General features: G+C 32.8%; 3 protein-coding genes across 4 annotated transcripts in view; 1 reads left to right on the top strand and 2 right to left on the bottom strand.

Annotated features, from left to right (window-relative positions):
* LOC134843901 (uncharacterized) overlaps nucleotides 1–4,569 on the bottom strand; it is a 681,357-nt gene extending 676,788 nt beyond the window's left edge. Inside the window, exon 1 of the mRNA XM_063860276.1 lies at nucleotides 4,557–4,569. The gene's annotated coding sequence lies outside the window, so the exon portion shown is untranslated. The remainder of the gene's footprint in view (nucleotides 1–4,556) is intronic.
* On the bottom strand, nucleotides 572–25,416 carry LOC134857091 (neuronal acetylcholine receptor subunit alpha-10-like). Of its 2 annotated transcripts, none has more exons than XM_063873453.1 (4): nucleotides 25,323–25,416; nucleotides 13,284–14,300; nucleotides 2,900–3,075; nucleotides 572–1,695 (listed from the first exon to the last, which is right to left on the bottom strand). In XM_063873453.1, exons 2-4 carry the CDS (start codon nucleotides 13,765–13,767, stop codon nucleotides 589–591), a joined length of 1,767 nt encoding a protein of 588 aa, XP_063729523.1. In that variant the 5' UTR covers nucleotides 13,768–14,300; nucleotides 25,323–25,416; the 3' UTR covers nucleotides 572–588. The 2 variants fall into 2 exon arrangements, with proteins under 2 accessions (XP_063729523.1, XP_063729524.1); XM_063873454.1 differs by lacking the exon at nucleotides 25,323–25,416 and adding an exon at nucleotides 14,935–15,001.
* Nucleotides 15,123–27,590, top strand: part of LOC134857092 (uncharacterized) — a 44,453-nt gene continuing 31,985 nt past the window's right edge. Inside the window, exon 1 of the mRNA XM_063873456.1 lies at nucleotides 15,123–15,184. The gene's annotated coding sequence lies outside the window, so the exon portion shown is untranslated. The remainder of the gene's footprint in view (nucleotides 15,185–27,590) is intronic.

Genomic DNA, 27,590 nt, shown 5'->3' with positions numbered 1-27,590 from the left:
GGATGTCATAAACTAATACCAAAGGGACCCTTTGGTTGGCGAGAGGGTCGAATCCCTCAGAGCGGGGGCGTCCATTCCGTTCCCCAACCCCAGGGACTGATCTAGAATTTTCGAAAGTTTTGTTGACCTTTTTTTAGTTTGACCAAACTGATTTTCTGAGCTTTCCCAAATCACTATAAAAATTGCTTTTTTTTCGGCGCGCGCTCCCCCTCAAAAACTTGTATATATTGGCGCCAAAGGCGCCTTTATAAAACTTTTAGGGTCCGTCACCAAAATGGATATCTTAAAATAGTACAAAAAGGGACCCTTTGGGTCGAATCCCTAAAAAAAAGCGTCCGCCCCCCACCCCTGCTCCTGGTTTGAACCATAGTATGGAGATTGTATGCCTTGCGTTTTTGCCAATTTAGGTAGATGTACTATTCAAATATGTCCTAAATTTCAGGCGGGCGCCGAGCTCATGCAGAAAGTAAGCACAAACGCAATTTCTTTGCATCAATTCAAAATTGTCGAAAATACTAATATAGCGAAACTTAAATATCTATGGAAAACATTATGTTAATTTATAGGATCACAATAAGATTAGAACATTCATTTTTCAAGTTCGTAGAATGGTCTGTTCCGACACGTGTACATGAAATAGATGGTGAAACCGGTGGTTATCGTCCCGTAAATTATAGCAGACATTCGGTCCAAAATCTTAGACAATAACTTCCAATCTTCCATCAAGCGAAACCTGTTCACGCGAATTTCATTTGTTCTCTGAAATTCCTGCATGTATTGCAAAATTAGTTCAACCGTGTTCGAAATTTCTTTTAACTTGTCTTCGCCTTGTTGAATTTTTTCATTGAATTGTGAAGAAAATTCTGGATTTTTTATAACATGTGCTGCTTCAGCGACGACATTCTTTGTGTCGTAGCTTGGAACTTCGATTGACGTTTGGTTTGACCGGGAACTAAAAGCTCTGTTTTTCAGATTTCTAATCTGAAGTGTCTTGTTTTTCAAAATATCTTGTGAATTGGTTCCATTTTTTGCAACCGGATTATCGATCACTGAAAACGCTTGACCCGAATTTTTAGTAGATGCCATCATTGGTATTTTCACATTGTATGACGAATGACAAGAATTCAGACTGGAACTACTTTTCGATTCGTTTATGGCTGATTCGTTAACAATGTGGTTTCCGATTCGTGGTCCAAATTTTGGGTAATTATATCCAACAATTGGCCCAATAACTCTAAAGAAAACTTTTTGCAATAGAGGAGGAACGGGCTTTACAAAATACTGCTCGCCTGTGAAATGCACCGACAAAATAATTGTAGTTTGGGCAATTGAAACGGCAATCAAAAAAATACACATCAGGTAATATTGTCCAATGATTGGGAAGCTTTCTGAGCTGGCAGGAACGTGACTGGCTATAACTAATAGATTAACACAGAGCGACAGAAAAACAGTCACCGAGAATCCGACTTTTTCCCCGCTTTGACTCGGAAGCAAAAATGTCATTTCGCTCAGAACACTTATCAATGCAGTTGGTACGATTAAGTTTTTTTCGAAGAATTCTGGTTTTCGTTCGAAGAGGAAAGAAAACTCCAAATAAGGAAAGACCATCTTTTGCATGACGGTGTCAGTGATGTTAACGAAGACGGTCGAAGTCAGTCTTTGCGCATTTCGGTCTGCTAGATCCCACTCGTGGTGCTAAAACAAAATTCTATTCCGAGGTAAAAACATTGACAATGTACTTTGGAGTTTTCGAATTTAACTTCCTAATTCTATCAAAAATGGCTATGAAAATTTTAAAATTTTGCTTTGAAAGAACAATGAAAACGTTTGAAATGTCAAAACTGAAACCAAAAGGCAATTAAAATTAAAGAAAAAAATAAATGAAATGGTATAAATAGAACAAAAAACAAGAAACGGGCGTCTAGATTAAACAAATAGTTGATTGAGGGTCAGACAAACCATTTCTCAGCCCAGAAAACCGCCAAAAAAATTAACTCGAAATCAGAGTCAACAACAACCGTTCTCTGTAAAAAATTGAAAAGCTCGTGAGTTTGTGAGTTGATTTTACCTCGTTTATAAATGGTTTTAAACAGGGGCGGATCTAGGATTTTCTCGAGGGGGGATTTAAAAAAAATTTCGAAAAATTTGTCGACCTTTTTTTAGGTCGACCAAATTGATTTTTCGAGCTCTCCCAAAGCACTTTTTTGTCCCTATTTTGGCCAGATTTTCTGCGCCGCAGGCGAAATTTTGAAAAAACCGGCCAAAAAATAGGCACTTTTTGGAAATTTTGACCAAAAAGTTGCGTTTTTTGGCGAGCGCTCCCCCCCCCCCTCCCGGCTTTAAAAAATTTTTAGGGTCCGACGCCAAAAATGGATATCTCAAAATAATACAAAGGGGGCAGACCCTTTGGGTCGGCAAGGGGTCGAATCCCTGAGGAGGGGGGCCCCTGGTTTTTAAATGTATCCAGCTCCAGTATCAGTGCATCAAATACAATTTTATCGAGATTATAGACAACTGGTATGAATCTAATCGCAAACAGTTTTGCTAAACACGATTACATTTAAATCTTTCTATCTTGTGAACAGAATACGGATCATCGAGCGACGGAAAGATAACAAGATATTTTCACTAACAATCATTTGACAAATCGCAAACGCTCAATCTTTCATTTTTGAAAAAAAAACAAGGCAACAAACACAATTAATAGCAAAAATTTCGGACAGAAAATGTTTATCGAAAAGAGAAATTGACCTAGCATGCAAAAGCTAAGTTTTCAAACAGAATTGATGCCTCAAGTTTGTTTGAAACATTGGATATGCAAAACGCTGGCTGAATATGTATAGATTGCTCTTTTGATCATTTCTGGCAGTCCAAACTTTTTGCAACTGGCTATAACTACCTCGACAAATCCGGAAAGAGTGTTTTCGAACTGGAGCAGCCGGATGTCCAATTGGGAGGTGGGCAGCATCCAACTTCCCACTTGGAATGCACACACTTGGCTGTCGTATGGGAAGTGCCGCACACTCATCTGACACGTCGTACTCTTCAGGGTCGGCCGGAAGAAGATGATCTGACCTGCGACGACAAATCAAAAATAAATTTGTCAAAAATTCACGAGCTGGATTGGACATTGGATATCTTTAACAATAATCCCCCCTTTTGAAAAAAGGGGGATTAGTTACTACCCGCAATGACAGAATGGTTTCCGGTCGATTTAAATTGATTTTAAATTGATCCAAGTCGATTAACCATGTACATTTTACGATTTTAAGTGGATTTTAAATCAATCTTTTTGAAAATTTTAAATCAATTTAAGTGTCTAAAAAATCGATTTAAATCGATATCGATGGATTTTCCGACATACTAAAATCGATTTTTTGCTAACACGGCGAAAAAAAAATACCCATTAAGAAAATTGTTGCCATTTTTTATTCTCGATTTTTTTTAACATAAACACTCGTGCCAGATATTATAGAATTCAATAAAATGATCCACATAAATCAGGTTTTAAACTCAAAAATTTGCAATAAAATCATAGAAAACCATTGTAAATCAGATTATGGGCAAAATCTTGTGCAACAAACCAGAAAAAGGTCAGGTAAAATTAAATTGTGATCTCAATAGTATGCAATAAAATCATAGAAAATCATGAAAGTAAATCAGATTTTAAGCAACAACTTATGAAACTAATCAAGAAAAGGGTTAGAATTTTATCGATATTTTGCTCTTTTTATTTGGTCTTTTTATGCTTTAAAACGCTATGAATGTAAAATGAAAAATTATAGGCAAAAAATAAATGCAAAAAAAATTGAAACTGATAAAACTCGAATGAAAAAAATCGATTTAAATCCGTTTTAATCCCCTTAAAATAAAAACAAATTCAGACTGGAAAAAAATGCATTTAAATTGATTTAAAAATGATTTTGATCAATTTTTTTAGCTGGGATTTAAGATCAATTTAAATCGATTCTAAATCGATCCGAATCAATCTTCATCTCTTTAATTTAATGTTCGTTTTTTTTTCATACTAAAATCGATCTAAATTTAATCAACGTATTTTTTTCATACTAAAATCGTATTAAATTTAATCAACGTACTTTTTTTATACTAAAATCTATCCTAATCCAATTTTTTCAGTGCGGGTAGGTTTAAAATTATCACATTCTTAACCGTTGACTTAGTTCTTTATAGTGCGGATGTTCGTTACTAGGTACCCGGGGGGGGGATATAGTTAAAGAGATCCGATGAGTTTTCGTAAATAAATTTATCAAAATAACTTGACACTCTTTCTTCAAATTTCAAATCAAATATAATTCAACATACAAATGAATTGCCTTGAAGATCACTTTGCTATCAAAAACCACGAACATGCACAATAAATTTATAAGGCTACATAATTCCAAACTAATAAATTTGGGGTTTTTTCTGTTGACGGACCCAAAATTAATCTGTTTGCTTTTTTGAAGTTTGATCACGTTGTTCGAGTCTGATTGGTTGAAGTTATTATCAATGAAAAGAAAATTGGGTTTTCAAAAAAAGCTGAAGCTCTATTGACAATTTAATAAGTTTGGGCCGTATAACAGAAAGCACGCCTAATTTGAAGCTAAGTAACGCAGTACACAAACTTGTGTTTCAACGACTTTAGTATAATTTTTATTCCAATGCCACATGTAACGCCGACAAGCATTTCTGACCTCACTTTTAATGCAAAAAATGAAAAATTTTTGTTGTTGGCTAAAGACAAACTATAGATTAGACGAACAATTATAGTTTGTTTCAACCGGTAAACGTTCTTGAGAAATAAACATTTATTTTTTTGAAATTGATTACGTTCTTGAAAGTTCTGGGTTCTTAATTGTATTGAAAATTAATAAAATATATGACAAATTTACACTCGAGCACTTAAATTGTTTTTGATTTATCTAAAATCACTTGATAAAAAAAAAGATTAAAGCCTTTGTTCGGTGAACTTTTGTTTTCAATTTTTGAAAAAATTCTCAAAATTAACTTGAAATGGTAATTCAAAAAAGGGTTGAGTGCAGTAAAGTTTTCTGATATATTTAGATAATTTTTTGGTATATTGAACTTTTTGTGTGGTATTTGAAATGTTTACCACCAAACTCATATTTTTTTTATTATGCAGGCTTTTCTAGCCGTATAGAGTCTAATCCAATAGGTTCACGATGAATATTACTTAAGAAACTGGTGCATAAAATCTGAACATTGAAATCTATCATCAGTTTTTTATGTAAAATGGCTATGAATCATATTTAAGATCATTTTTCCTTAAAAAATTTTTTTTTTGTAAAATAATTGCCAATGATATCTAAACTGGGCCAATTACGGTGTTTAATTAGAGATGATTTTTGTGTTGTTGACTGAAAAAGTTTATATTGGGTTTTGTTTCTTACCCTAGTTTTTTCAAAAGCGTTGCAATAAACAATTGTAACGAAAACTACAAACAGTTATTTTATGTCAAGGCATTCGTTTTATTAGCTTAATCGTTCTTAAGGCCAAAACCTTGATAATGTTTATCTACAGAGCTCATTCACATAAAATTTTGCTGTTTACAGCCTAAATTTGTCTCACAAAATATCAACCTAGTGGTGCGACTTCTATTGAACAGAACAGATTATTTTTGTTTCGTGTGATTTTTCCCTAGACAAATTCCGACTTTTTGTTAGAAATTTATGACAGAAATGTTCATAGAGTTCGAAAAAATAATACCCTGCGTCTAAATTTTTAAAACTTAGCAATATATAAGCCGCAAATTAGCACGGCTCAGAAACTATATCTCATCGAGTTGACGCTAGCTATCGGATGAGAAGTGTATCACTTTCAATAATTTTAGAAAAAAAAGTACAAAAAAAAATTTGAAAATTTTAGCAGATTCGAGCAGCCTTGTTCAGTGTTCTGATTTTCAAAGAGCATTACGAGGCAAAAGTGTGCACTAGATAGGCGAACAATTTAATGTGTGTAGTTCTCCGGAATCCAGCGACAAGTCTTGAAAATTTTAAGTTTTTGTCGGAACGACCAAAGAAAAAAAGAAAGGACAAAGGAAGAACAAAGTGTTGCGGAATCTGCTTACAAATCACAAAATACACAGTTGGGCCTCGTTATGAGAGTGGTTCGACTATTTGTACTCAGTGTGGTATTTGTACTTTTGAGTAGCCAAATGTGATGACTTTTTTATACAATCGAAAAAATATCGATATCTCAAGTTCAAAAAAATGACTGTTTTTTGATAATTTTCCTTAGCAAACTCATGGTGCGTTAGAAATGGATATTTTGGGATAATTTGTGAAGCACAATAAACTCATTAAACTGCATATTTCTAAACTAATATAGGTCTTTTCTGCTGTACTTGTGTTTCAACGACCTTAATATAAATTTTATTCGAATTCAACATGTAACACCGACGCTGACAAAAAAAAACGTTGCCGTGCAAGCAGCACAGAAATTTCTGACCTCACTTGTAATGCAAGAAACTGAAAAATCTTTGTTGTTGGCTAAAGACAAACTATAAATATGACAAAAACTTTTAGTTTGATTCAAAAAAAATGAGACTCAAACTAAAAGCGGAAATACAAATTACCGAATTTTTAAAGCCAAACTGAGCAGAAAAAAATTAAGAACGAATAATTTAATTAATTGTATCTGCTCACTGAAATTTGAAAATCAGACTGAAATTTTCAGATCAATTATTCACATCACTCAATTTTTTTGACTTTTTTATTGATCCGAATTCTGACTCGCAGATTTTAATTTGATACCAAGTTCACAAACGTGTTAGGACATAATTAGATTCCAGTTTTCGTCGCAGTTTTGCGACTGGCATTAAAAATTCTTGCTTTGATCTTTAAAGACTAGAACATAATCCAGATACGGAGGATAATGATTTCTAAAGCTTGGTTCCCAAATTTTTTCTAAGGTTGTGTTATTGTACCGACTAGGGTTAAACTTTTTTCGTATAATCTTGCCCAACTTTCGAAACAATTGCACGCGATCAAATTTTAAATTCAAAATTTCTCTCAATTCTAAGATTGACGAGGCTGAATGTTGCCAGTTAGTTTCAAATAGTGTAAGTGCTTTTTTCAGTATAATTTTTCATAACTGCAAATCTTTTATCCTTGTGAATGATGGCCATATTATTTGTTTTTTCTTTCAAAATCTTGTAAAATTTTCCAACTATATGGTAAATTTGCGGACTTCGAAGCCAAAAACTAATCATGATGTGGATGTTGCATAAATAAACTCAAAAAATGAGCTGAACCTTGAGTAAAATCTTGCACAAAAAAAAACACTTTGATCTGATCTTTTTTGGTAAAGCTATCGTGTTTGAAACTTTCAGCACGGCCACGTTCTGGGCTAATTTAAAATCGTTTTAAAATACACAAAGGTGATCAAAGTGGTTAAAAATCTAACCTTGAATGATTAAAGCGGTGCAAACTATCCAGCAATTTAATTTCATTCACTCATTTTTGCTGTTTAGGAGGAAACACAAGCTAACACAAACTCCTGATTTATCAAAATTTTTTCTTTGACAAAAAACTATTCGAGACCAGTTAATTGGTGGTCGGAACATTTATGGCTTGCCCTGACTCAAGACAAAAGCCTTGTTGTTCTTTCGATGAAATTGACTTTCGATGAAATTGACGGAACTATTGTGTTCTTCCAATTTTTTTGATATAACTTATTGATAGCGTGCGGGGGAAAAAGCCTGAAAAAATCAATAACTCGGAAAAAAAAAGTTTTAGGATCAAAAACAGTTATTATTCCAATTCTATAGGTAAACATTGTATAATACACAAAATATGCTTATCAAACAATTTCTTTAAATACAAATTTTCTCCATGGGAAGTCTTATATCTATTAGCATCAATTATGAACAAAAAAAAACAAAAACTCTAGCAAATTATTTAAAAAAAAACAGAAAAATGTTTACCATTCAAGTATCATAAAACTGGAAAATTCTGGCCATACAATTTTTAGTTTGTTAAAAAAGCTTGTCGTTCAGGTTTATAATACGGAAAAAATTTTATCATGCTGTTTCATTGCAATTGTTTCAATCTACGAGTTTTTCCGAAACTGTATGAAATAGTCTGAAATTATCTGATGCTCATTTTTTTCAACCCGGCGATAAATAATTCGTATTCGAGCATTAAAAAATCTGTTCATGTGATGACGATCATGTGTCCTATCACACATGAGCAGATATCGGATACGGTATGACAACTCTCACAGATGGCAAAATCTCAATGCGTACCGAAGAACTTAACCATGTCAGAAAAATTGAACAAACAACCACACTTTTGGCTGTCAGTCAAAATTAGACTTGAAAGACCACACTAATTTGTACTATTTGGGACGCGGATGGCCTATAAAATAAAAAGCAATGTGAACATGTGTTTAAATCGGCAGAAAAATATTCAATAACTGGGAGGAAAAAATTACGGTTTTTCATTGAGGCGAAGCGGCGCTTATCAATGTTTGCGGAACAGGTTTTACAAGCAAAGTCAGATATACCAAAAGTTCAATTTCGAACCTTCCGAACTGACAAAACTGTTTTGTGGTTAAATAAAAATATAAACTAAATTGTGTTTTGGTCGATCCAAATTGATTAAACAGTACACTTTGGAAATTGAACTGAAAATCAAATTGATTTGAATAGATCTATCCTGAAATTTATGAAGTTTAGGAGCAATTTTGATGCCTAAAATTTAAATTCAATCAATTTAATAGGGTTTTGGAAATAAGACTGAAAATCAAAAATTTCTAAATCTTAATTTCCTCGAAATTTTTTTTCTCGCACTGGCTTGTTTTTGAAATATTTTAAAGACAGTTTGAACTTTCACTAAAAAAATTGCGTAGTACTTGACTTTGCACGAAAAAAAAACAGAAAAAAACATACCTAAAGAAAGTTCCTCGCCATTTTCAATTGTCGGAACAACAATTTTGTGACGCTAAAAAATTGCATTACCCGCATTGAAGTTCCATGAATAAAAATCGATTATAATTGAGTTTCCTTGTCAGTGTCCCCAAAAGTGAAAACAAATCGATTATAATCAATTAAAAATGGACTATAATATTACTGTTTTTCGAGGCATTTAAATCCTTTTTTCATCCATTATAATCGATTTATTTTCACTTTTTTGGACACTGACAATGAAACTGATTTATAATCGATTTTTTATCCACTTTACCGAGGTGCGAATTTTAACGCACATAAAGTCTTTTCTACGTTTTAAATTAAAGTTGCTTACGTTGGTTACTTGTTGTTCAATTGATTTTTTTTCTACCTAACTTTGATATTCTTGTTACTTTTTTACATTACTCAACATTACCCCACCCCCCTAGCGTTTGCCCATTTACAACAAACCCCCTCCTCTCCCTCCCCTCCCAACGCAACGTGTTCAGGTGGGTTTGGTTTCAGGTGTGGGTTGTTCAGGTGGGGGGTTGTTCAGGTGGGGGGAGGGGGGTATGTGGGTTCAGCTGGGGGGGGGGGCATGGTTTTTTCAGGCGGGGGTGTTCAGATGGGGGGTTGTTCAGCTACTGGGGGGGGGGGGGGGTGTTCAGGTGGGGGTTTAGTGGGGAGAGGGGAACAAAGGGGCAAACGTTAGGGGATTGAAGGGGAGCAAAGGGGCAAACATTGGGGGGGGGGGGGGGGAGCTCAACGGAATCTTTTTGCACTTTGAGTTTAGGTTTTGAAATGGATCAGGCCAGGCCGTACACTCGCTTCGCACAGTTTCCGCATCACTCACTTGATAAATGCTGAAATTCTTGCATCATTTTGCACGACGCGCGAAACAAAAATAAAGTGGAAAAAAATCCATTTTGATGTGATTTCCTACTTATTATAAAATCCATTTTTAGTCCAATTTTCTTGTCTGGACGTAACATGGGAATCGATTATATTTACACCTTTAAAGACCACGAAAGTCCATTATATTCGATTTGTTTTCACTTTTCTTAAATGCGGGTAGCGCTTTTATCTCTTTGTCATAGATAAAATCTTTAAAATCTTTTTGTTTGCATTGAAGTCAAAATAGAAGGCTTTCAGATCTGATTTTTGCAATAAAATTTCATCAGAATGCCCAAACAGAAAGGTTGGATATTTTTTCTTTTTGTAAGTCTTGACCTTTTTCAACATTTTCAATTTTTTTCTTTCAAGAACACTAACAAATGGAGGGTTGAAGTTCATCATAATTAATTTTTTTTTGCAAAAAAAAACTATCGGCAAAAAATGACCTACAGTTTTAAACAATTTTATGCCTAAAATAAAACAAAATCAATTTTCGAAGTGCAGTTTATGTTGATTTATGCCGTACAAGAATAGCATAACAAGTGTTGACCGCAATTATTGTTCAAAAGTTAAAAAAACATTTAATTTTTTTTGTGTCGTTTTTGTTTGCAAGGAAAAGGAACAAAAACACACTTCGAACTTTCGTAATTATTTTAACCGGCTGAAGTATCTCACCAATTTTTTCAAAAATCATTGAAAACAAAAGCATGATCTTGAAAACTTGTTATATTGATGTTTCTTAATTAAACTTTAAAAGTCAGAGTTATCGAAGTTTTGGTGTCAATTAACTGCTAATTGAAGCTTAAAAATATGTATAATTTTTCTGCTTACTAAATAATATAGTTTATTCCCAAGTCACTTAATAAAATTTTACTCTACTCACTAGCTGAAAAAAGAATTGTAAAAAATACAAAAACAGTTTTTCTTGAAACTGAGACAATTTTTGAAATGATTTTAGTATGTATCGATCAAAACAGAAATGATTTCATAAGAAATAAATCATAGTCTATGAAAAAAACAACAAAAAAAAATAGTTTTTTTTTAATATTGTCATCTTTTTTTCTGCGTATTGTGATGAAAAGATTTGAACTGCAAACTGAAACTTACGATAATTCAGCAGTCTTGGCAAAAAAAACAAAATGATACAGAAAACAAAAAAATATATCAAAAAGTCCTGAATCGTGCTCCAAAAAAAATTCAACAACAACTCTATTTGGGTAAAACTAAGTTTTCGCGGTCTGAATTAGGCAAAAATAAGCTATTGCAAGCCCGCTCGTTCGCATTATTTGCTCAAAATTAGATTAAAAATTGAAAGTTTTTAACCTGTTTTTCTCAAAATTGGGACAGTTTGTTAAAAAAAATTGATTTCAATCGAATCACTACTAAAAGAGCTTTAGTATAATATATCACTCAACCCTCTCCGATGTTTATCTGAGGTGTCTGGTTTTGCGTAAAAAAAACAAAAAGAAATGAAAAAAAAGAGGAAAACAAGGAAAAAAAAACACCAGAAAAGAATTTGGAAAAGGATTTTTCAAATGGTCGGAACAATAATAAGTCTTTGTGTGCTGTATGTGTTTTTGGAGGTGTGTGTGTGTGTGTGTGTGTTTCTCTGTCCTTCTGAGTGCGTGTGTTTGTGGCCAAACTTCTTCTAGGATAATACCAATAAGACCGAGAAACTTTGTATACATGTAAGCTTGATTACGATTTCCCAGTTACCAGTTTTTCCCAATTTCCTTTTTAACTGGCAAAAAAGTAAAAGTTAGCATTTTTAAAAGTTCTATATATTAAGTTCTGTTCGTATAATAGAACTTTTTATAATAAGTTCAATTTTTGTAATAAGTTTTTTTATAATCTTCTATTTATATCATTATAATTTTCCATTTTCCCGGGTTCACCAAAAAAGCTTATCATACAATTTTGTACAATTCCATAGATACAGAAAATGTTAAGAAAACTCTAAGATTAGAAATTTTCATACATGGAAATTGTAGGATAAGCTTGTTTTCATAAACCAAAAACTTGATTTTTTTTTTGAAAAAAATTATCAAAATTTTGGGATGTGTTCGTGACAGAATACAAGTGACTAAACCCATGGTTTACTCAAAACTAGAGTCACCAAAGGGCTAATCGTCTGATTTTTACAATGCATTGGAAACGACCTGAATTGTGTCGGAGTTTTCTTCACAAATCATATACTAAAAGCATCAAGCTTTTGAATTTTGGCAAAAATTTTCAAAGATGATTATTTTTAAAATTAGATTTTTCAAATTATCAGACATCAAGGCAAATTTAAACATGCCATACAAACGAAATAGGAGTTTTTATCCTGTTTGAGAAACGGGGAAAATCCACTTTTTGTGTATCCAGAACTACGTTATGCAGGCAAAAAACTAAAATTTGCATACTGAAAAATTCGATTTGCGACTGAAAAAAGTTTTGGGGCAATTTCAATATTTTTTCAAAAAAAAATGCTAGTCATACAATTTTCATATATGGAAATTGTATGATAACCATTTTTTTCCAAAAAAAACAAACAGTTGTTTTTCATCACCAGTTTTATTTGGTTCAAATAGCCGCAAAAACTAGTGCGAATTTTTTTCAATGGTTTTTTGAAATTGTATGAAAATTGTATCATTAGCATTTTCCATACATTTGATGTATGGAATTGTATGCTAAGCAGTTTAGGTATATGGAATTGTAAGATAAGCATTTTCGGTTAACGGAGGTCAACCCGGGTTAACTTTTCTTATATTATAAGTTATTATTATCAATGCGATCATCCATTTTGATCGATTTAAATGTATCATAATTTTTTGTGCGCTTTGTTTTTCTTTTTTTTTTGTGCGCTTTGTTCGTAATAAATTTTAGTTTAATTTGTTATTTTGGTGCTTCATTCATCTTCAAAATATTTTTTACACTCAATCACTTTTTTTATGTTACATTTTTTGTAATTCTTTGACTTTGACAACTTAATTTATTCCTCAACTCCTTCACCCCCACGTTTACAAAACGAAAACGCCCTTCAGGTACCTTTTCCATCCTCATTTCTTTGGGGGTTATAATGGGAGAGGGTGGAAAATTGGGGGTGGGGGTAAACAGAAAGGTGATTTTTTCTTACTGATTATTTTTACTTTTTCATGCTCGCAATGCTCCATTCATGTTGCTTCGGTTATTAGATTTAAACTTTGAAATTAAAATTTAAAGTTGGAGAGTTACATTTTAAAAAAGTTTTCTGGGGTTTCTATTGAGACACAAATAGATTTCATTGCAATTATATGGCAAAATTAACAGATTTTAGTGGTCTTTTATAGCGAAAAAAAGTCTTGAGCTTATACAGCGAAAAAAAAGATGTTTTTTTTTTAGGTTAAATAGAGATAAAAATAACATTTTTGTTTGAATTACAGAGCGGTATAATCGATATTGAGTTGCTTAAAATGATGAATTGCTTAATTTCTTCTGAATAAAGTAACAAAACTTTTACCTGAGCTGAGCAGCATGACCTTGATGATTGACCTGTCTTTGACCTCTTCCATTTCGTCCAGCGAATTTTGGAATATAATATCTGGGATCCAGATATCAATGGGACTCACAAACACCTGCGTCAAGTTGCCGAATTCTCTCGGATCCCAAGATAAAAACTCGTCAAACCATGTCTGTCGTTGCCATAGAAATAGGGTCATCTGCTGGGTTTTCACGTTAACATCAATAACTTGTTTCATAGCAATGTCGAACTTCACAATAACTGGTTTTGATTGGTCTAGCTTTGGACGAATCAAAATAGAGTAGTTTTGGAACAGAAAACGTTTGAGTCTGTTCGCGGTGTCTTGAATCGTCTTAGTCGTGTTTGTACTCTCCGATTCCAGATCGTCGGCAGATACTCCATGATTCAGAGTAAAAAGAACAAAAACAAACCATAAAAGTTTAAAACAACTGCAGGAAAATATTTCAAAGCCGATGAACATCATTTTATTTCATAGCCGATTAACAAAAAGTAAAAGCATACGATAACAATTCAATTAAATTTGACAAATGAAAAACGGTATTAGCCAGGTTAAAATGTTTATCAAGGGATATTCAGGGAACTAATTTTTTCATTTGACATAAAAGGTAATTGGAGATGACTGGCGGCATTTTCTTGTTGCTGGTCATTCAACTTTGGTAAATTTCTCAGCTGAAAAATTGTCACAAGGGGGAGAATTGTACTGAAAACCGCTGGGGTGTGAAGTAGAGATATCATCAAAATTGCCAAATAAAGTTAAAAAAATTGCCAACTGAATTAAACAAACAGCCAACTGAAGTAACAAAATAGCCAACTGTTGATACGCCAGAGACGGAAATGTTTAGGAAATAACTAAGAATTAATTTGCGGTCTGCTGCCCCGCGCGGTGCTGAAGTTCTGAATAAAGTTCTCTTGGTATATTTGCTCTGTTAGGTCCTGCAACCACGGGCTGCTTCCCTTCAAACGATGCCAGACAGCCGATAGTGCAACTGGCCGAATCTATGCAACCATACTATACAGTTATATGGCTAAAAATTTACGAAAAGAAAACAGTATCGAGAAAAAAAAACAGATCTCAACTTTTTTGCGAAAAAAAAAATCACAAAGACAATTTTTTTAACGAAAAAATTTCAGTAATAGTTCTTTTTCATTATCTCAAAGTAGGTATTTTGAAGGTTTTAAGTCTGTTTGGTGAAATTGTTGATTGGACCACAAATTATAGCTTAATAATATGCTGCATAAATTGTTTAAAAATACAAAAACCAATTTTGGGTTCATTTTAACCGATTGAGACCCAGATCAACAAATTGTTAAAATAGACTTAAAACCAGCGAGATAGCTGAGCTTGAGATCATAACAGAGCAAACTATGTAACTGTAAAGTTTTTTATAAATAAAAGTCAGTTTCTCGATTTTTTCATAAGAAAAACTGTTTTTTTTCTCGATACTGTTTTTTTCCAACTTTTTGGGTTTTTTCTTACTTATTCTGCCATAAATAGTTCAACAGCTCATCAATAATTAATTGAACGAGTTTTTTTAATTTTGCATTCAGTTTCAGCCAATCAGATTCGAGCATTTCCATTAGTGATTTCTATACTTTGATAGTTGTATTTGGGAGGAATACTTAAAAAGACCCAAATTTTTTCTATCAATATTTTAAGCTATCTGCCGTTGAAAAAGTGCCACAGAAGGAGACATACATAATAACATCGCTATGATTAATTGATTTACAGCAAATACTTCATCTCCATGGCCGAGAATGATATTGTTTAAAAATGATAGCTTTCACTGCGTCATCATTTAAGCCATCGCAATGCGTCGAGTTGGCGCACTTGTCATGAATAATTAACTGAGTGGGAAGAAGTAAACAGAAAACGACAAAAAGTAAGTAATTTATGGAAATCAAGCTAACGGTAATTTTATATACGTCAGCTGATAGAGTATAATAGTATGATGCAGGGGCGGAATTAAGGGGAGGGGTCGGTCTTTTTATCCTCCCTCAGGGATTGGACCTCCTCGCCAACCAAAGGGTCCCCCTTTAGTATTTTTATGATACCATTTTCGGCCGACCAACCCTAAAAACGCTACCTCTCCTCACACAAAACCAAGTATATTGATATTTAGTTGAATAGTGTCACACTATTATAGTGATTACCAGAATAGTGATACTTGGAACGTGTTACTTAAGTTAAAGCGAGGGGAGGGGGATGTTAACTTGATTCAAGTAGGATTCAAAGTACATTTGCAAATAATCAAGTTTGTAATTTTTTTTTCTTCATGTTCTGCATGTGAAATCTCGGATCATGTTGGAACCCTACTGTCTAAATTGTCAAAGTTTAAAACCTTACGCCCTATTAATTAACTTGATATAAATTTGGTTAGCACTGCGTGTCACATACTCAATTCTGATTGGCTGCAATTTCCAATTTAGAACTGGAGCCAAGTAAGCACGGGAGGATGGGAGGATTTAACTCGATCCAAAATCTTTTGAAAATGAAAGTTTTGGGAAAATGAGAGAGTTAAACTTTTTAGTACATTATTTATAATTTTCGATCTCCTTGTCTGTATGTTTAGTGGTACTTAAATCATAATCCGAAATTGGTTTTAAAAGGTCTGTATAAATCACTGCAGTTTTGGTTGTGGTTTTATAAAATAGTTACCCTTGATTTTTTCGGAAAAAAATTGCGAACAGAATTGAAAAAGGGGCAGAAAAATAAGATTTGTCGCAAGGTTTTTTGCACTTTTCCAACGACAGGTAATTTCAATTAATTACAAGCCGGAAAATAGTTCGAAACAGATCCAAAATGGAAGAGAAAAATATATATATTTAAATGTCTCTCGAATATTAAAAAGTGCCGTGTTACTACAACGCAGAAGTTTACAGGAAATTATATATTCATATTGCCTTTTACAAATGGTAAGTTTTAGAATCAAAACTTCGCAGTGAATATTAAACAGTGAATATTTTTTGCCCAAGGAGGCAATTTACCGGCATACTTACATTCCTAAAAGGCATAAACAGAGCGCAATTGTGACAAACAAGCGGCGCAAAAACATCAAAGCCAATCCTGCAGACAAAAGTATAAGTTTTTCTGTTGCGAACACTCACCTTTGAGAAGCAAAGGTTTAATAATTTGTTCCCAAATTTTTTCCAGTATAAAATTATATCTTCTCTTCAATTTGTCAAGTGGGCGGTCCTCGATAAATTAAGACAATTTATCCACTAGGGAAAGGACCAACGTACGAACCGTTTAGCTATTCACGGGGAACCATTGATGTTTCCCTGCTGAAGCATTACATGCACTTTTTCATTTGGGTTTTTCTGAGCTGGGCAATGTTCCCTCACCCTGAAGCAACGAGCATGGATCACGCTGGTCCTCGAACATCTGACCTTTTGATTGAGAGACGGAGACGTAACCCTGTTGAGTAAGGTGAAAATGAAACAAATTAAAAATTTTATGGATTCCCTTGCTGCCCTGAAACAAAAGGGAGTTTAGAATCAATTAGAATCCATTGTTTTGAGGGATCTACTTGAAAATCGCCACCCCTATGGTATCTATTAAAAAAAGCTCCCCTTTAATAAAAAGCATTAAATTAGCACTAGAGCTTTTTATTTAAAAATCGATTTTTGCTGCAATCTGATTGGTCAAAGGTTTGACCAATTTAACCTACTTAACAATCCCCCACTTTACTAAAAGGATTTTTATTCAATTTAAATGGTTTTTTTTAAACTTTTTTTTAGCCTGGTGCAAAGTTTTGCAAGAATTTCTGCATATCTCAAATGAGTAATGCAGAAAGTTTGCAAATCGAGTGTCTTTATCAAACAATTGCTTCTTTTACCCTTATCCCCCCCCAACGCATGTCCTTTTACGACTTACTCCCACCACCCTCCCCCATTATTTTTCCCTTTTATAGACACTGGCCTTAAGACTCATATTTAAATGATTTTTATCCATAGAACTCCATTACGGGACCACTTCACCAGTGCTCCCCCAACTGATATGAAACACCAAATGTTATAGCACGTTGAAAATAGTTAATAACAAACGGTACATAGCAATAAAGTATTATTTATCTAATCTGCAAATTTAACTATCTTTCTATAGATTTTGCTTTTTTATGAGTAGCTAAATTTTCACTTCTGTTGAAAAAATACTTTCTTTGGAAATATCTCTTGTAACTTTTTTTTGAGATTTTCGCAAAAAAGTGAATTTTCAAGTTCTCTTAAATCTGAGGAAACGTTCAAAAAAACATCAGAAAATTTTTTAAAATTTCACCACAAACTGTTTTTTTGCAAGTGTTTTTTTAATTTAATAGTTTCGTTGCTCAGCTTTAGGTGGAGTCAAAACTACACAAACAAACAGAGGAATATGGAAGATAATCTTGATCCTCTCTGTAATTTTGAGGAAAACTCTGAAATCGCTTAATTATCTTTTTAAGGTTATCACAATGAGCTATTTGGGATCCGTTACAATAATAAACGGTGACCCGAAATTTTAGTTCTGAAAACAAAAAGTCACCCAGACCAGTTTTAAAAAATCTAGCTCATTCATACTGTAAATTTTTTCTGCTGAAAAATCTGGATTCACATGCCAAAAGCAATCAGTGCTCGTTCTTTGCTGGAAAGCCGCCCCCAAACTTGCTGAGTTTCCGCGCTTTCTAATGTTTGTTAGAATTTTAAGTCGATTATTCTTCCCATCTCAACTGCTTATTTTTTGTAACGAAAGTTTTCTTGTGGGCCTGGCCAGCAAAAAAAGTCCTTCTTCATCAAAACATTCTTATAATTATCTACTTGGAATAGATTGAAGGATAAATCATATTACAGCACTTTTAGTCATGATTCGAACAAAAATGTATATCGCTTGTTATGTTTGATTTTTGGTCTTATTTCAATCAATTAAGACGAGCGAGCAAGCTTACTTATGCTTATTTTAGGCCGTTTACAATAGCAGCGTAATTACGCTATATAAAATTTTACTCGAGTAAAATTAGTTTTTGGAGTTTTTTTTTACCATTTCCAGAATCAAAATATTTTAAAATTAAAAAAAACAATTTCAGCAAAAAATATTTTAATTTATTGAAATTTTTAATGATTTTTTCGGTTTTTGTCTATTATACTATGACTGCCGATTATGTCTAAATTTTTAGTTTTTTTGTTCAGATCTTTTGATCACACCACGCAGACAAAAACTAGACTGGTTTGAAAAAAAAAACTTTTTTTAAAGACTATGGTCTGAAGATGCAGTGCTACTTGCACATCAACCGGCTATCCTTGTTCGGTCCTAACAATTAACAATGTCGCTCCTAAGTTTAGCAGTATTTTCTACATAGAAAGATGCAACTTGAATCAACTATGCTGATACTTCTAATATCTAAACATTTCAGTTTTCAAGCTCATATACGATGCATTAGGAACAAATTTTGGAAAACAAACGTTTAGATTTACTGCAGCGCATCATTGGAACAATTTGCCTTGTGAACAGCTTGCCCATGATAACTTCATCAAATGAAGTTGAATTCGATGAACTCTTCTTCTCGGCAATTTGTTTGAAGTCTCATTTGATCAAAAAGTACTTTTGTAATATTAGCTTCAGTTAGAAAACGATAAAATTAGGTGATCTAAACAATCAGGAATCCGCAAACTTATTGAAACCTTTCATTTGAGGAACGTTCTTTTGAGCAACAGATTTCCATCCAGTGTTTTCAAAATGTTTTCAAACTGCCATTGGTGTGTGCTAGCTAGTGAGTAAATTTCACGACGCTTATCAATCAATTGAAAACTTTATGGCCAGCAACAAAAGACAACGACGGTCCTGGTGAAACTCCCAGTCCAACTCAGAACAGATACATTCATTAAAATAACCGAGGGAAGAAGGATGCTAATTCATCAGTTCATGTTAAAGAAATTATAAATGAAAAATAATGGGAACTATACTGTGCTTTTAAAAGAACTGAACTGCAAACTGAATACAAAAGTTTTGTGTTCAAGTAAAATTCCGGATGTTGATATTGAGAATGATGATCTAGGCCCGCAAAACACTTCTATGTCTCGACCTCTTGACTCTTATCTGATCTAAGTTACCGGTTTTAATTTCTCATTTTTGTACTGATTTTATATTTGACGTTATTGTAGAAGTCATTCATTTTTTTAAATAAATTTGACTTCTGATTATGGTAAAGGTAAATTAACATATTTAAATTTCGGCATTTAGCAAAAATGAAATTTAATTCTGTTGTTTTTGATCTTTTTGATTCTTAGCAAAGATAGAAAAGTGTTCAATTAGCTTCATTTCATCCAAAACGGAAAACTTCAAAAGCTAAAAAAAAAAACAATTTCAGCAAAAAATTATTAGATACTGCTGTTTATGTCTAAGTTTTACTTTTCGTTTAGAATTTTTTTTATCACATCAGGCAAAAATAAACAAGACTAGTTTGTAAAAATATATATATTTTTCAAGGACTATGGTCGGAACATTCTGTGCTACTTGCACACTAACTGGCTGTTCTTGTTCTGAATTTGTTTTTTTGTCCTTCGTCTTATCCAGACTGTAAACAGGGTCGCCCCTCATTTTAGCAAAAGTTTCTAATTAAGAAGATGCAACTTGAATCAACTATGCTGATACTTCTTATATCTGTACATTTCAGTTTTAAAGCTCATATATGATGCATTAAGAACAAAATTTTGAAAAAAAAATCTTTAGATTTACTGCAGCGCATCATTGGAACAATTTGCCTAGTGAATAGTTTGCCCATGATAACTTCGATTGAGGTTGGAATCAGTGAATTCTTTTCTCGGTCATTTTTTTGAAGTCTCATTTGTTCAATAAATACTTTTGCAAAATTAGTTTCAGTTAGAAATTGATAAAATGAGCAAATCTAAACAACAAGGTTTCCGCAACCTCAGAATCATAATAACATTAGAAAATATTAAAGTTAGTTGATCTAAACAATCAAGAATCCAAAACCTCGATGAAACCATTAATTTTAGGAGCTTCCAATTGAACAACAGATTTCAATCCAATTTTTTCCCGTCCCACTACCAATCAAGTGTGTTAGCTAGTGAACGTTTTCACGATGCTTATCAATCATTTGAAAACGCTATACCCAACAACAGAAGACAACGACGGTGCTGGTGAATCTCCCAGTCCAACTAAGAACAGATACAAGGATTAAAATAACGGAGGGTAGAATGACTGGATTCTAACTCCCCAGTTCAAAGTAGAGAAATTGAGAACAAAAAAGCGATAACTAAACTGTGCTTTTAAAAGAACTGACCTTCAAACTGGATACAAAAATTTTGTGCTCAACAAAATTCCAGATGTTGATATTGAAAATGATGATCAAGGCCCGCAAAACACTTCTATGTCTCGACCTCTTGACTCTTGTCTAATCTAAGTTACCGGTTTTAATTTTTAATTTTTGTCCTGATTTTCTAATTGACGTTATTGCAGAAGTCAATTATTTTTTATAAAATTTACTTCTGATAATAGTAAAAGTAAGTTAGCAAAACTAAATTTCGGCATTTAGCAAAAATGAGAACTAGTTTTGTTGTTTTTGATCTTTTAGATTTTTAGCAATGATAAAAAAGTTTTCAATTAGTTTCATTTCATACAAAACCGAAAACTTCAAAAGCTAAAAAAAAAAAACAATTTCAGCAAAAAATTATTAGAAAACGTTTTTGAAAATTTTGTGATTTTTTTGGTTTTTGCCTATTTTACTATGGCTGCTGTTTATTTCTAAGTTTTACTTTTCGTTCAGATTTTTTTATCACATCACGCAAAAAAAAACAAGACTAGTTTGTAAAAATATATTTTGTTTAAGGACTATGGTCGGAACTATGGTCGGAACCATAGTCCTTTGTTTAAGGACTATGGTTTTTCTGTGCTACTTGCACACTAACTGGCAGTTCTTGTTCTGAATTTGTTTTTTTCTCCTTCGTCTTATCCAGACTACAAACGAGGTCGCCCCTAATTTTAGGAAAAGTTTCTAAACAAGAAGATGCAACTTGAATCAACTATGCTGATACTTCTTATATCTGTACATTTCAGTTTTAAAACTCATATATGATGCATTAAGAACAAAATTTGGAAAAAAAATCAGAAGATTTACTGCAGCGCATCATTGGAACAATTTGCCTAGTGAATAGTTTGCCCATGATAACTTCGATTGAGGTTGGACTCAGTGAATTCTTTTCTCGGTCATTTTTTTGAAGTCTCATTTGTTCAATAAATACTTTTGCAAAATTAGTTTCAGTTAGAAATTGATAAAATGAGCAAATCTAAACAACAAGGTTTCCGCAACCTCAGAATCATCATAACATTAGAAAATAATAAAGTTAGTTGATCTAAACAATCAAGAATCCAAAACCTCGATGAAACCATTAATTTTAGGAGCTTCCAATTGAACAACAGATTTCAATCCAATTTTTTCCCGTCCCACTACCAATCAAGTGTGTTAGCTAGTGAACGTTTTTACGATGCTTATCAATCAATTGAAAACGCTATACCCAACAACAGAAGACAACGACGGTGCTGGTGAATCTCCCAGTCCAACTAAGAACAGATACAAGGATTAAAATAACGGAGGGTAGAATGACCGGATTCTAACTCCCCAGTTCAAAGTAGAGAAATTGAGAACAAAAAAGCGTTAACTAAACTGTGCTTTTAAAAGAACTGACCTTCAAACTGGATACAAAAATTTTGTGCTCAACAAAATTCCAGATGTTGATATTGAGAATGATCATCAAGGCCCGCAAAACACTTCTATGTCTCGACCTCTTGACTCTTGTCTGATCTAAGTTACCGGTTTTAATTTCTAATTTTTGTCCTGATTTTCTAATTGACGTTTTTGCAGAAGTCAATTATTTTTTATAAAATTGTTTTCTGATAATAGTAAAGGTAAGTTAGCAAAACTAAATTTCGGCATTTAGTAAAAATAAAAATTAATTTTGATGTTTTTGATCTTTTAGACTCTTCGCAATGATTAAAAAAAGTGTTCAATTAGCTTCATTTTATTCAAAATCTAAAATTTCAAAACCTAAAAAAATCACTTTCATGAAAAAATTATTTGAAAAACATTTTGAAATTTTTTGAATTTCTAGTATTTTTTTTTGGTTTTGCCTATTTTACTCTGGCTGCTGATTATGTCTAAGTTTTTTCTTTTTTGTTCAAGTTTTTTTTACCACACCACGCAGAAAAAACTAGACTAGTTTGTAACGAAAATATATATTTTTAAGGCTATGGTCGGAACATTCCGTGCTACTGGCTGTTCTTGTTCTGAATTTGTTTTTTTTCTCCTTCGTCTGATCCAGACTGTAAACAATGTCGCCCCTAAATTTAGCAAAATTTGTAAAACAAAAAAAATGCAACTTGTATCAACTATGCTGATATTTTTTATATCTGTACATTTCAGTTTTAAATCAAAAACAAATTTTGGAAAAAAGATCTTTAGATTTACTGCAGCGAATCATTGGAACATTTTGCCTATTGAATAGTTTGCCCATGATAACTTCAAATGAGGTTGGGTTCGGTGAATACTTTTCTTGGTCAATTGTTTGAAGACTCATACGTTCAATAAGTAATTTTGTGAAGTTAAAAACAACAATGTTTCCGCAACTTCAGAATAATAATAACTTTAGAAAACAATAAAATTAGTTGTTCTAAGCAATCAAGAATCCAAAACTTTGATGAAACCATTCAATTTAGGAATTTCCTAATGAACAACAGACTTCGATCCAATGTTTTCAATCCCATTGCCAAGGGTGTGTGCTCTCTAGTGAGAATTTTACTATGGTTATCAATCAATTGAAAATGCAATGGTCAGCAACAAAAAAAACAATGACGGTGCTGGTGAATTTCCCAGTCCAACTAGCAATAGATACCTTGATCAAAATAACGGAGGGTAGAAGGAGTGGTTTCTAAATCCCCAGTTCATGTTAGAGAAAACATGAATAATAAACAGTGTGAACTATACTGTGCTTTTAACAGAACTAAACTGCAAACTGGAGACAAAAATTTTGTGTTCAAGTAAAATTCCGGATTTTGATATTGAGAATGGTGATCTAGGCCTGCAAAACACTTCTATGTCTCAACCTTTTTAATTTTTGTCTGATCTAAGTTACAGATTTTATTTTCCAATTTTTATACTGATTTTTTAATTGACATTTTTGCAGAGGTCGATGGCAAAATAAGTTTTTTTTATAATTTGATTTATGATAATGGTGAAAAGTAAATAAACGAAACTAAATATCGGCACTAAGCGAAAAAAATATTGATGTTTTCGTTCTTTTAGTTTTTTAACAATGATAGAAATCTTTGGTTTAATCAAATTTTGGTTTTTTTGTTCAGATCTTTTTATCACACCTCGCAGAAAAAAATTAGAAATGTTTGTAATTTTTTTAAAATTTTGTAAAGACGATGGTCGAAGCATTCTGTGCTGATTGCATTTTAACTGGCTATCCTTGTTCTGAATTTGTATTTTTTTCTCCTTTGTCTTATCCAGACTGTGAACAATGTTGCGCCTAACTTCAGCAACTTTTTCTAAAGAAGATGTAAATTGAATCAACTATGCTGATAATTCTCAAATCTGTACATTTCAGTTTTCAAGCTCATATATGATGTATTAAAAACAAATTTCGGGAAACAAACGTTTAGATTTACTGCTGCGCATCATTGCAACAATTTTCTTTGTGAGCAAAAAACAGTTTGCCTATGATAACTCTAAGTAAGGTTGAATTTGGTGAACTCTTTTGTCGTCAGTTTGTTTGAAGACTCATTTGATCGAAAAAAACTTGTGTGAAATTAGTTTCAGTTATAAAACAATAAAATTAGTTGATCTAAACAACCAGGAACCCGCAACTACACTGAAACTACTAATTTGAGGATTTCAATCCAATGTTTCCCACCCCACTGCCAATGGTGTGAGCTAGCAAGTGAAAATATTCACGATCCTTAACATTCGATTGAAAAAAATATGGCCACCAACAGAAGACATCGACGGTGCTGATGAAACGCCCAGTTAAATTTTAGAAACGATGATTTAAATTACGGTAGGTAAATGGATCGGATTTTAAATCCCAAGCCTATGTTTTAAAAAAAAAAACTAAGGAATAACATGAAATTAACTGCATTACCGGGCCAAACTGTGCATTTTGTGAATTGAATGTGGATTCCGCAAAAAAGACTCCTGGGACAAATAGCTAAACACTGTATTGCTCAAAATTGCTCCAAAAACAGGCAACTTTGCGGAATCCGCAACAAAATGTGTGGAATCCATGAACAAATAGTAATTTATGTACTTAAGTAAACTTAAGCTGCCGCGGAATCCGCAACTGTAAGAAGAACCCGCAAACTGTGAGCGGATTCCGCAATTGTAAGTGGATTCCGCGAATTTATGCGGATTCAGCTTATAATTAACGGAGTCCGCATACAATTTGCGGATTCCGCGAATTTTAAGCGGAATCCGCAGATATTTGCGGAATCCACTTACATTTGCGGAATCCGCTAACATTTGCGGAACCCGGAACAACTACCTATATTAGCTCGTTGGGGAACTTGCAACAAAATCGGTGTGCCGACAAAATTTTTGTTACAGGTATTTGTAAGCGGAATCCACTGAAATTTTGTAAGTGGAATCCACTTACATTCTGAATTTTTTTTTAAAATTTGTCTGTGGAATCCAGGAGCATACAGACACAAAATTGTGCGCCTATCCAGTGCACAGTTTAGCCTCATAATGTGTGCTTTTAATGATCTAGGCCCACAAAAGACTTCTATGTCTTGACCTCATGACTGTCTTGTCTGATCTAAGTTACAGGTTTTAATTTCTAACTTTTATACTGATTTTTTAATTGACATTATTGCAGGTCGATGGCAAAATAATTTTTTCTTTTTATAATTTGACTTTTGATAATGGTAAAGGAAAAACCAAAATTAAATTTCGGCATTCCGCGACAAGGAAACAAAGTTTTGATAAATTTGATATTTCACATTTTTAACGACTATAAAATAAAAGGTTCACTCACCTCAATTTCATCCAGAAATCAGAAATAAGAAAAAAATAATAAAATAGAAATTAAACCTTAAAATATTTTACGCCAATTCCAGCGTAAGTATCCAAAAAATTGCGTAGATAATAACAGGAAAACTTAAGTCGATAATGCACTTAAACTTAAAAAACACTTCAAAAGTGAAAGGAGTCTATAATTTTATGAAATAAGACTTGAAAGAATTACGACCTACCATTGCGGATGTATAATAAAAAACTGCGTAGCTTTTTAATAAAGTGCTAGGCTAGATTTATTCGAATATGGCACGACAGACTGGAAACACATCTCTTAATATGGTGCAATTTTAACCGACAACTAAATCAGTCGAATGCTAGAAGAAAACATCCCTGTCCGAAAGAGGAGAGCGTTTTCTCAGCAAATCAAAGAGTCAGTTAAATGTTGCTTTCTTAAAAAAACAACTGTTAGTCAGTTAAGAAAAAAAATAGAACACAATAATTCGTTTCTACATTTTTCTGCTTATTTTACAAATATAACCATTTGAATTGCAATTTTATTGATACCAAAAATCTGTGAATATTAGTTCGCATTCATAAGGTTGATTGCTGTGAAAATTTAGGGTTGGAACAAGATTGTACCAACGACCAGCTCAATCTAACGCTTTCAATTTTTGAATTTGTTGGAAGCGGGAATGATAATAAATTAAAACACTTACCCGGTTCAAAAAACAAAATCACGGGGACAACATCACGGGAACAACAAAAAATGGTATCAAAAGTATTATTTATCAGAAGTTTCTATCAAAAGTTATCTTTCATACCCCAAATGAAAGGATATATCAAAAACTATTCTGGAATAGCAGCAATTTTTTTCTCTTTTTGATTCACAGTAAAACGAAGTTTCGGCAAAATGGCATCCAAAAAAGCAGGAACAATTCGAGACACAAAGCCGGATTTGTTTCCTGTGAAGTTCCTACAAATGTCTGTCCTTCAAATTTTTTTCTTATTTTTCAACAAATAAAATGTAAATGAAAACAATAAAGTCAGGAAGTAAACATGATGAATTGAAATGGTATTTTAAGAAGAAATAGCTCTTCCAAAGATAGAATTTCTGTCAATCAAAAGCGTGACAACCTTTTAAAATACAAGAATTTGAAATAACGGCTCTTTTGCATTAACTTCAACAGACATAAGAAGTGTTGTGTGTACAGAGATTTTAAATGGTCATGAATTTAAGCGTGAAATCTAAAATGTTTTTTCGCTTGTTTGTAATGGTGCTAAAATTCATTTATGATCAAAAAAGACAAACACAATTTCGTTGAGAAAAAAATTGATATGATGAAGAAAAATTCAAAATGGTCCATCCATCATGCCTTCAAGCTAAGAAGTTCATTTAAGAAAAACGATTAAAAAAACTTAAGAACTCGTTTTTCAACTGATTATGTTTTAAAAAAAGCTATCTTATTAATCTTAACAAAGAAGTGGTTGCATTTCAGGTCACAGTAATAATAGTCAATTTCAACAGAATTTTCTGAAGTAAATTGAGTTCAAGTTGATTTATTGCAGGCTAATGGAGAAACAACTATACATGGCGTTATTCAATTGAAAACTAAACAGAGCTTCTAGTTGCTCCGCTCTGTAAATACCACTGATTGTTCCCGATCACATAACTTTTTTAATGTTTCTAGAAAAACTCAAAAATCATTTCTCACAAAATTTTTCTCTATTGGAAGCCTATGAAACCCAATCAATTAGTGCGATCATCAATTAGATTGCAGGTATTGAAAATTGTCGAATAACTTGTCGACATTCGTATAAAATAGTTTCGCATGGTCTTCAAAATGATAAGATTGATAAGATTGACTAAAAATGATTAGAAAACCCATTTTTTATACATTAGTAGTAGTGCATATGTCTAGTTATATAAAACTTCTACAATTTGATTGACATAGTTTACAATTCTTAGACTAAGTTTCGATCGCAATTATTATTTTGAGCGTAGTTTTTTTTATTTCGATCGCTGAAACTTGACTAAAAAAACCCAAGCTTAACTGTTCCACTTTTGTTCAAAAGTCGTAGCAAAAAATTGATCGCACAGAGATATAACATTTTCAGTATTGCCCAGAGGCAAAGCGGAGCACCGTTTGCGATACAACACAAATATAGAAAAAACATATGTCGATAAAAATGAAACAAAACAGTTTGAAAAACACTATGCTAACTAAAAATTTTCAATGTCTCGTTAAAAGATAACTAGGGGACCAGTCGCTAAATGAAAATTTGACTA

This window comes from Symsagittifera roscoffensis, chromosome 1 (genome assembly GCF_963678635.1).
Source record: "Symsagittifera roscoffensis chromosome 1, txSymRosc1.1, whole genome shotgun sequence".
In the NCBI taxonomy this organism is placed as follows: domain Eukaryota; kingdom Metazoa; phylum Xenacoelomorpha; order Acoela; family Convolutidae; genus Symsagittifera; species Symsagittifera roscoffensis.
This window is presented reverse-complemented; position numbering and strand designations above follow the sequence as displayed.